This window comes from Antennarius striatus, chromosome 9, assembly GCF_040054535.1.
Source record: "Antennarius striatus isolate MH-2024 chromosome 9, ASM4005453v1, whole genome shotgun sequence".
Classification (NCBI taxonomy): domain Eukaryota; kingdom Metazoa; phylum Chordata; class Actinopteri; order Lophiiformes; family Antennariidae; genus Antennarius; species Antennarius striatus.
In genome coordinates, this window is record NC_090784.1 from 22,612,090 (window position 1) to 22,622,446 (window position 10,357).

At 49.2% G+C, this 10,357-nt stretch overlaps 1 protein-coding gene across 1 annotated transcript in view; it reads left to right on the plus strand.

Moving 5' to 3' along the window:
• LOC137601006 (raftlin) overlaps positions 1 to 10,113 on the plus strand; it is a 76,145-nt gene extending 66,032 nt beyond the window's left edge. Inside the window, exons 8-10 of the mRNA XM_068322974.1 lie at positions 2,254 to 2,357; positions 5,535 to 5,610; positions 6,218 to 10,113. Of these exons, the coding sequence (XP_068179075.1) occupies positions 2,254 to 2,357; positions 5,535 to 5,610; positions 6,218 to 6,754 (717 nt within the window). The 3' untranslated portion in view covers positions 6,755 to 10,113. The remainder of the gene's footprint in view (positions 1 to 2,253; positions 2,358 to 5,534; positions 5,611 to 6,217) is intronic.
• The last annotated feature ends 244 nt before the right edge of the window (positions 10,114 to 10,357 follow it).

Below are 10,357 nucleotides of genomic sequence, written 5' to 3' on the forward strand. Positions count from 1 at the left end.
CATCAGAGACAAAGACAGCGATGGGATTGCTTTGTTTTTCCGGCTTGCTTTAGTGCTGATGAAGCTGGGGGGGTGGCCCCCCCCCGCATAATAAGTCGTGGAGAGAGGGGAGCCAGACTCCAGGGAGTGTGATTAACTTTCACCTCCTTCAAAAAGAACAGCGAGCCATTACAGAAGAATTATTTCTCAATTTGCTTTCCGGGCAGGCTTTTGAGCGAGAGCGTCTTTCTGGGAGGGGTTCCAACACAAACCAGAGAAATATGCGGTCGCGCCCCTCCCAGTACGGACTCACAAAGTAATCCTGTGTAAATAAGGTCTGGAGCGGCGTCTCCTCTTTTAATTATTGGCTGTCGGCGGCGTCCAGCTTGATCCGTGCGTTCGTTCTGTCGTCCCGGTCGGGGAGGAGAAACGAGGCGTCGCTCCGGGGGGTGGAGGCTGGCTCGTGGTGGGAAATGAGCGCCGTATGCTAATCAGAAATAATCCCACTCAGAATGAGCAGAGTAATGGGAGTACTGTAATCCCAAAAGTAATCCGACCAGCGGTGGTGGGAGAACCAAGAGATGGGAGTTGTGTTGGGACAGCAGCTCCGGTTCGGCCTGAAGGACCAGCATGCTTCATGCTCTCCCACTATTTAAACTACACACACACAAACACACACACACACACACACACACACCAACAACTGACCGCAGACATCTCTCACCACATTTGTTGCTGCTGAATCTTTGAACGACTTCTTTCTACGCCGCCATCAGCAGGCAACCCTCCTCCTGTCCGTCATCATCACCAGCATCAGTTCTAGATGTTCTCACAGCATCACGCCCCCCCCCCTTCATTTAGCGTCACAGTGGAGTCGAATCCTGGATTCATTTAATTGTAGGAACAGGTAAATAAATGTTGTTGCTTTCACGGTTGTTGTTTACCAGTTAAAAGGTGAATTTGTATATATGAGCATAATTTTTTTAGCTATATCTGGAATTGTTTTCAACACAAAATGCAGATGCATCCGTCTGATGGCGCGTTTCAGGTTTTTCAGGAACAAATAATCAAACTTATGAAGTAGAAGTCTTAAATTCAAATGTGAAACACTTGACTTTAAAGGGTTAAAGATACCTGGTAGTATTACAGTAATGTACCACCAGGTTGTACGCGGTGTGGGCCTTTAAAGGTCTAAACACGTAAATACTGTAATAATAGAATAAACATAAACACCTTAAAGGTTTTTACAGTTTCTCCTTCACAATAAAAGCTTTTATTTTGAAGTGACTCCCACTCCTTCCTGTGCAGCTGTAATAACCTCCTGCATGTGCTGCAGATACCTGCTCTAAAACACGCGTCTGTCATCAGAACCTGGAAATGAAACGCTGGTGTGTGATAATCCGTCTCCCTGCAATGGGAGGAGACGTTCACACTCCGGCGCGGTAACGGCTGAAGTGGGTGTGATGTGTTCTCGAGTCTCTGTTCTCGCAGAATCAATCACCCCCGCTATGAATAGACTCCGTTCTGAAGTGCACTTTGTTCACGTCGGCTGCCTTCGCCGCTCGTTTCGGCGCCGACGCTGCTCAGAAATGTGGAAAAGATGAAGGTTTGAGCCCAAAACGCTTCAACTTTTACTCTCCTCTCGTCTTTTAGGATAATCTTAATCTGCATAGCGCCTCATTTAGACGTCCGTTTAGCGAACACAGAGCGGCCTCTACTTCCTGTGGACGCGTCAACGACACGCATGGCGGTTTCTCGCTTTCAGCAGGTGCCTAGCATGATGAGATCGTCCAATCACAGCTCACTTCCCCTCAGATCAGGATCGGTGTTGTTTCCTGTTTCGTCATCCGGTCCTGATTCAAATCCGCCGCTGAGACGACGCCACGAGGTCTCGTCTGAACGTTCTCTAACGGCGATTAACCGCTAGCCGCTAAGCGAGCAGTCGCGTTTGATCAAGGCCTCGCTGCGCCAACGCACACTCGTTATGAATGGAGGCGGGTTTGCCAGGCTGCCTCACGGCATTCTGGGAGTTTGTGCGGCTGATTTACACTCATGTTGCTGATGATGAACGGCCTCGGAGGCGGCGCCCACACCCGTGTTAAAACCATTATATCAGAGTGGGGGGGGGGTCTAACGATCTGAGCTCCTGTGTGATGCTGACGTCGCTTGATTGCATCTTAAATCTTGATGATTTATTTTCCCGATCTCGGTGGAGACTGTTTACGTGGCAGGTTGGGGATCGTTCGGATTAATCTGGACTTTCTTTCTCCTCAGGGTCTACAGGTGAAGGCAGATTATATTCCTCTGCTTCAGTCCCTCGCCACCTACGGATGGAGACTCACCTGTGTGCTGCCAACACCTGTAATCAAGACTAACAGGTAATGAGGCTCCTCTGACCTCCAGGGGAACATTAAAGAATCTCTAACCTCTGACGACCCCTGTTGGCCGACTGCAGGAACTGCATCCGCTGCGACCACGAGCTTTTACCTTTGAATGAAATCCAACATCTGGTCGTCACAGATTTCACTGAAATAAAAGAACAAAAGCCAAAAATATAGCGATTCTATTACAAAGTAGGTCTGGCATTCAAAAATTTGTGCACGTGAAAGTGTCAAAACACAGCAAAACAGGCAAAAGACTCAAAAGATTGCATTTAATAGAACTTAGAAATAATCAAATTAAATATTAGTTGTAGTAGATTAAACACAATAAACAAGAAGTTTTATTTCTTGCCACCAAGCTTATAAATCAAGTCCTGTGATTTAAATGAAAAAAGCAAAGTGTTATTTTTAGTCCTATTGTGAGGCGGCTTCACGGCTTCCCTTAAAAATACCAGTTTGAAAAGCTGAACTGGTGTGAAATATTAAGTTAAAACCCAAAGAAAGTTTCCGGAGCATAAAAACCTCCTGTATTCTACAATCTCCCCGGGAAAACTGGAACACGGTATAAACGATGGCACGCGCGCCGCTCAAGTTATCCCTCATAGAAATATGACAGCCTTTAGAAAACATTGACCTAAATCTGTTCCGATTCGGGCTCAGCTTCCAGCGGAGGTGCAGCTCCGACTCCGGCTGGAAAAAATCTCCTCACGGAAAACGCGGCGTCCCCTCGACTCATCGGTCACGGCTGCTGCTGTGAGCCGCTTAACGGTCGAAAGGCCCAACGCGTTTGTCACGCGGACGCAGATTTACCTCCAGACGGAATGTGTTCTTTAAGCAGCTGACGGACGAGCTAAAGACAAAGAAAACCGGAGAAATCGGCCTTAAAAAAACAGAATAAACAGGAAATCCTACGAGCGAGGGATCTCACGCCGACCAATCACAGCCTGAATTCACATTTAACTTGGTTTCTTTTTCATGTGAAGCTTTTCTTTGGCCCTCCTGTTTGAGGTATTGATGAAGGTCGCCCACAGTCTCTCCATCAGGGCGCTGACTGACTGTTCGCCGTGCCCCCGCCTCATCCAGTCATGTTTAGCTGCTGCTTCTCAGCAGGGCTGATTAATTACCTCTCTATTTTCATCCTTTGTTTTCCTGCTGTCCCTCTCTCCCTCTCTCTCTCTCTCTTTCAAAGCGCCTCAACACAACATCACAACACGGCTAATTAATCAGCGTCGGCCCAGATTCGGTACGAGATGGAGCTCATTCCTCTCCCTGCCTCCACAACATTTTGCACGCCAGAATAATGGTTGATGATCTATTTAGCTTAGCAATACTCATTACACTTGTTTTTGTGCTGTTGACTCCTCCATTTTTATGTGTTAAATGTACAAACGCCAGCTTTTTTCTTTGCCGATGGAGGTTTTTTTTTCATCTAGAGCGATGGGATGAGTGTCGGTGATCTCAGCGGCGTCTGGAATGAATGCTAACTGATGCTCAGCGGCGTCTCCACACAACATTAATTCACGCGGCCGTCTCAGAGCATGCATTCGTGTTTTGCTGCATTCAATTAGCGTCGGCGGTTAATTACATGCTGGAGACATTTACAAGCGTAAATGTGAGCTTCCGTCACCAGAAGGTCTGGATGAATTCGGTAATTACTGCAGGTATCTCAATTAATTGGGCTGAAAGTGGCGAACATATAAAAGTCTTTATCTTAGTGTGGGTGAGATTGTGACGCCCTGCTTTACCCATCATGCATCAGTGTTGGACGTGCGAGGCGATCATAGACGATGTTTAACGAATCGTCACGGCGCCGTTATTTAAAATAAGACTTAAAGGCCTCTCTCTTCGTGTGAACCGAAGCGCGGCCGTGTTCCTCCGCTGTAATCGCCCCGTTGGAGGCGACGCGAGTCAATCGGGTGATGCGTGTAAAATAAACACCTGTGTTTCCAGCGACGTTCCCCCTGAAGGACCCCCCCCCCCCCAGCAGACTATTTGGCTTCCAGTTGTAACAGTGTGGTGGTCGCTGACAGCCTGCGGGGGCCTCAGCACAGGCCTGTATTGACCTCAGCCAGCCTCTCCTTTCTGGACTAATGGGCGGCGGATTTTTTCTCTGGTTTTCAGCTTTGATTCGCCGGAAAGTCATCCAGTATTCTGGTGCAGGCTGGGAGAAAATAGCAAATGGCTAAATGGTGGAAGGAAAGGAGATAATGGAAAAAATAAAAAATAAAAAAATAAGTCGGGGTTTGGCTTTAGATGGTTCCGATCGGAGCGAGGAGCAGAAAAACACACCGGATGCTGAGAAAGAAGAAGATTTTGCTGAAGGCTTTTAGGGTTCGGCTGATGATCGTAAAGCTGCCAGCTCTCCTCATGCGCAACATCAAGCAGACAGCTTGATTTCAGATGGCATCTAACCTCTGTGTGTGTGTGCGCGTGTGTGTGTGTGTGTGTGTGTGTGTGTGTGTGTGTGTGTGTGTGTTGTTGTGGTTGAAGCGCAGGACAAAGATATCTCCTTTTAAGCCATGTCCAATAATAGCAGGAGATAATGGAGGGAATAAAGCAGAAACAACAATAAAGCTGTCAGGGGGGTGAAGCCCAGCAGTCGACTATAAAAGGGGGGGGGGGGGTTTGTGCGTGACGAAGAGGAGCAGATGAAGACGTGAAGTGGAAGTGAGCGTGAGAGTCGGCGGATTATCCCTTTCAGACCACCGGCGTGAGACGATCACACGGGACGGAGGATTATAATCCAGGAAGTCGTGAAAAAGAGAAGAAACGCAGCTTCTGAGAGGAGCTGAAGCGTTTCGCACGCGTGTGTGGAATGATTCCAGATGGGAGGAGTTAAAGTGGGACGTGACGCTGATGGATGACGGCGGTGATGAGGTCGAGCCTCCCCCGACGTGAGGCGGCATCCTTGAACTGTCAGATAAGAAGCGTGAAGCATGAGCGGCGTCTGGAGGATCTTTTGGACTATCTTGATGGAAGGTCAAGACGGCGTGCGGATCGCTCGGCGTTCGACGGAGATTAATGACACGTTTTTTATCGGAACGTTCTGCCGCAATTTTTCAAGCAAAGAAAGAACGATAAATTCTGGAGGAGCTGTCGGCTGTTTGGAAAGAGTTTCAAACGTTTGAATGTTTAAACGCGTCTAACGTCCTCTCTGCCTCTGTCTCCTTCTAGCGATGGAAGTCTGTCCACCAAACAGATCGTTTTCCTCCAGAGGCCCGTCTTGAGTCGGAAGAGGAAGGACTCGAAGGTACGTGGGGCCCTCCGTCTCGCCCCCCCCCCCCCCTACAGCTGGCTTTGCTTTACGAAGCCGAACGCTGGCGGCGTCCTTTCAGGAATTCCTCACCGACAGACGTTTAACGTGGGTCGCCGGGTTCGTCGGTGACCTCCCGGCGACCCTGAAACCGTTGTAATCGCCTCTTAAACCATCGTTCGTCTGTGGCGGAATGAACCCGTGTTGATTCCGTCTGTGACCTCGGTTTAAACTGCCTTCAATAACACGGTTAATAGCCGTCAAGAGCGTCTCGCCAGAGTCGGGGGGGGGGGTGTCTTCGCGTGTCGTTTGTTTCTCCGTCGAGTCCTGCAAAAGTTGTTGAAGTAAATGAGGACATTTTGGATGTTTGTTTGTTGGGACTGCGGAGCTTCAGGCGACCGATGGCGAGCGTCAGAACGGCCTTAATTTCCTCTTTGGCTTCAATGAGACTCGTCTGAATGAGCTCATTATCCCTGAACAATATTAGATCCACCAGTGATCCGTTCTTAATTAAGTCTATGAATGCGTCTCCGTGCCCAAAAGCGCATTGAAAGAGATGCGATGCATTCCACTAACGCGCTGATATAAACTGTGAATGTTTCAGAAATTGATCTTCAAGCCTCGAAGCAAGTCCAATAAGAACTGCATCAAAGACGCGGCGAAGAGCAAGAAGAAGAAGAAGGAGGAGGAGGAGGAGGAGGAGGCGAAAACGGAGAAGGTGGTGGAGGATCCCAAGATTCTGGAGAAGGAGAAGGAGAACGGTGGGAGGACGAACGCGGCCGACGAGGAGGCGGTGAGGGAAGAGACGGCGACAGACGGCGAGAGGATGGATGACGGGGCGGAGGTCAGCGTGGAGACGGAAGATAAAGGAGAAGGCGACGGCACAGATGGAGAGGCGCCCAAAGGGAACGGCGATCCGGGGGAAAACTGCGTGCGGGGGGCGTCGGAGGCGACCGCAGACGTCAAAGCGCAGAGCGAGACCAAAGACGAGGCGGCGGCGGACGTCGTGATGGAAAACGGGATCGAGTCGGACGAGGAGAAAGACGAGGAGCCGCCGGGCGTGGAGCTCAAAGCCAAGGAGATCTTGCCTGATTCACAGGCCACGCCCACCAATGGGAGCCCAGAGGGGGCTCAAGACTAACCCCTGAGAAATCAAGATGCCCCCCACCACCCCTGATCTGCCACTCCAACTCCCCTTGCGTCCAATCAGACGATCCCCTCACCAGAACAGAACCGCCCATTTTAGCCGCGGGCGTCGGCCCGACTGTAAAACCACACATGAATGTAAACCAGGATCTACAGGAGCTGCTGGGGGGGGGGGTGGAGACACTGGGGGAGCCGGACGGAGTCAGACGGAGGTGGAACAGCCAGGGGGGGTCAGATGGGTTCTGTTGTTTAAGAATGAGAAGAGCTTAAAGATCCGGTCACGTTTAGAAGGAGTGAAAGTCTGAAAAATGTCACGACGTTTTAACATGGATGCACGCTGTCGACCAATAGCATAGAGTTAGCATGGGGGATGCTATCGTAGCTGTGAGATGAACTGCAAACGCAGGATTGAATGCTAGTGCGTTAGCATCTGCAGCTACAGATTTCTTCTAGATTTAACCCTTTCTGATGTGACCGGGTCTTTAAGAACCGACGCTCGCCGTCACACGTCGACGGTTTGGGGTTCATTTGGCTAACGTGGATGTTTCACGTTAACTCGTTTGTCACAGAGAAACCTTCTTTGCTCGCATTCGATGAGACGTTTTCAGAGACTTAGCTAGCTAGCTAGTCAGAAACGGCGCCCGTTTGGGGGTGTAGTCCTCTGACAGCCGAGCAGCCCTTTGAAAAGCCGTTTTTCCCAAAACTCACCAAGCAGAATGGCGGCAGGACGCTGGGGTGACAACACGAAGGCGGGTATGCTGAAGCACCTCAGCAGGATAACGCGCGTGTCGTTTTGGCGGCGCGGTGAGGTCGTGATGCGACAGGAAGTGGAAGGAGAACAGCGGTGAAGGTGACGGGGGAGGCGTTTTGTTGCGACAGGCAATCCGAAGCGGGTGTGAGGAGATGATTTGTTTACGCCGAGCTCTACGCCGCCGAGAGCTTCAAAGAGAGCCGATAATCAGTGTGTGGCGAGCTCACCTCGCTTACAGAGGGTTTCTGACGCGATGGCGAGTCTGACGGCGGCGCTGGAAACACCTCGAGTTCGTTCTGCTGCGTTCTGAATCACGTTTACAGTCAAAGGCCACAAACAGAAGAACAACGATGAGGGACGCGTTGTTGTTGTTGTTGTTGTTTACCAGGATCAAACCCAGAAAAAATGTCAGAGAGGAGAAAAGAACGATTTAAAGAAAAAGACGGATTGGTTTCAGGTCACGGCAGGGTTTTTAGCCCCTCCCACTGATAATAAGCGAGTCATAATGCTCATCAAACAGCTTTCCCTTTTAAAGCTGGGGGAGGGGAGGGGGGCTGTGAAGCTCTCATTAACCCACTAATGGGTTTTGTCAGTGGGGTATCTAACAGGAATCATGCATTTATAATGGGGGGGTGGGGGGTCACGTATAGGTGGAGGCGTCGCCAACAGACGTGTGACGCAAACAGCCTTCAGATCGACCGCGTGGGAGGAGCTAGAAAATGCTAAATTTAGCATTTAGCATCGTCATAAAAGGACGTCAGACGACCTTAAACCGCTCACGTCGGATTGAACTACCTGCCCTGCTACACACACACACACACACACACACACACACACACACACACACACACACACACACACACACACTGTGGTTTGCTCCTTTAGACGACGATTTGTTGCAGACGATTTGTTGCCGTCTCCTTCCTGGAGGTTTTTGCTCCCAGTCGGGTCGATGAAGCTGAGTAAGTGCTCTCTCCTCTCTGGATCCGTCGCCGCTGAGATTTCCTTCAGTGTAAAACGTCAGTTGTGTTTGTGTAGAGTAGAAAATCCAAACTGTGACCAGCTTGGCCTTATTATCAGACTGTAAATGGCCCAAAACCTGCTTGTAGCGGCGCCTTCAGGAGGCTCACCGGTTTAGTGTTTCGTGTTCGTCGCGTCCGACGGGACGGGTCGCTGCAGTCGGTGTCGGTATTTTGAATCCGTTGTTTTATTCCTAGCGTCCCGACCGAGGGAATAAAAGATTTGTGTTCGTATGAAGGTGAGCTGTTTCCCATTCCCTGTTTCATTTTTTGATTTTGTCGTGAATTCCTTTGCCTCTGCTGTTTCCGCTAAAACTTGCACACAAAAAAATAAAAGTATTTCTGACTGACGCTTCAAGCTACCTCCTGAGGGCCGCCGTCGGTTTCCGACCTCCTGAAACTGACGCTTGTCCGCTGCGACAGAACCGGGATCCGTGAGCGTAGACGAGGTCAAAGGTCGTATTTGAGCCAGGATTGATTTTTTTCCCACAGCTGTAAACAGGAGTTTGCACGAGTAGTAACCACTATATTGAATTATTATAACGTTCTCTGTGGTATTTTCTTTATTTTTATTTGCTCTTTCGGCTGTTTGAGCTTTTATCGGCACTTATTCCACATATATTCCAGAATATCCCACTCCTACAGACACCGTTTTGAGAGCTGACGAATCCTTAAGATGTATTCTTTTAATTTTACTTCACATTTCCTTTCCTTCTGCTGTTCAATGCTGATCTGTGGCCTTTGTTAGCATCCTGTTAGCCTCTGTTAGCATCCTACGGAAACAGGAAAACCGTGCGGAACTGTTTTCCCGCCACATTCCTGTCGGACATCCGTAAACACGGCCGATCGTAACCTTGACAACACGTACAACCGGACCCAGTGTCCGCCTGTCTGAGCTGGAGCTGCGGCCTTCTGGGGTGGGGGCGGGAGTGCACTCCAGGGGATTGTGGGTAATTGCGATTTCTTTTCATTTGATGTTACGCAAAAGAAAAACACGGGATGTTGATGCGTCGTCAGTCAGACGGCGCTGAAGCGTGTTAGCGTGTTAGCGTAGCCGTCCGTGACAGGAAGTAGACCTCCGTCTGATGTTTGCTGCGCGACAACGTTTGTGTAGAAGAAGAAGAATTCTGTTTTTCTGTCTTAAATCTGCATTATTGTCTCTAAGCCTCGATCGTAGCGCCGGTGCAAATCGTTGGTGATGCTGTAAAAAAAAAAAAAAAAAAAAAGGATAAACTATGTAAAGGTTCATTTCCTGTGTGCTACTATGATGTGAAGCTGGCAGAGTAGACATGACACAATATGATGCCGTCATTACTTTTTTTTCCCCTGTTGTCACTATTTTGCTTGCTCACAAACTCTGGAAAATGCATTCCGAGGTTTTTTTTGTTGTTGTTTTTTTTGTCTTTTACATCCGATCGCCTCGGCCGCCGTCTTGAATGTTGAGTATCTTTTTAATCGTGTGCTGATCTCGCTGGCGCTGCAGCGTTTGCAATCGAGGAAGAAAAAAAGTATTCTTTATGTCCACATTCCTATTTGCTCATGACATCTGTACAATTTGTATATTATAAAAGGATTTATATTTAATGTCGTACCCGTGTCCCTCGTTTCTTTCCGGAGGAGAAGCGGCGTCCGTTTTGGAGGCGTTCTGAGGGCGTGAGGCCGGGATCGAGCTCATCGTGTTGTTTTAATGGTGTTTTCATTGGTCCAGATGTTCCTCCTGGGCCACCAAGACCGCTTAAATCGAAGCCGAGGCGAGTCCGACCGAAACGGCGTCTCATTCATACTGATGTCCTGCTATTGCCCCCCAGAGAGACCAGCTGAAGAGGAA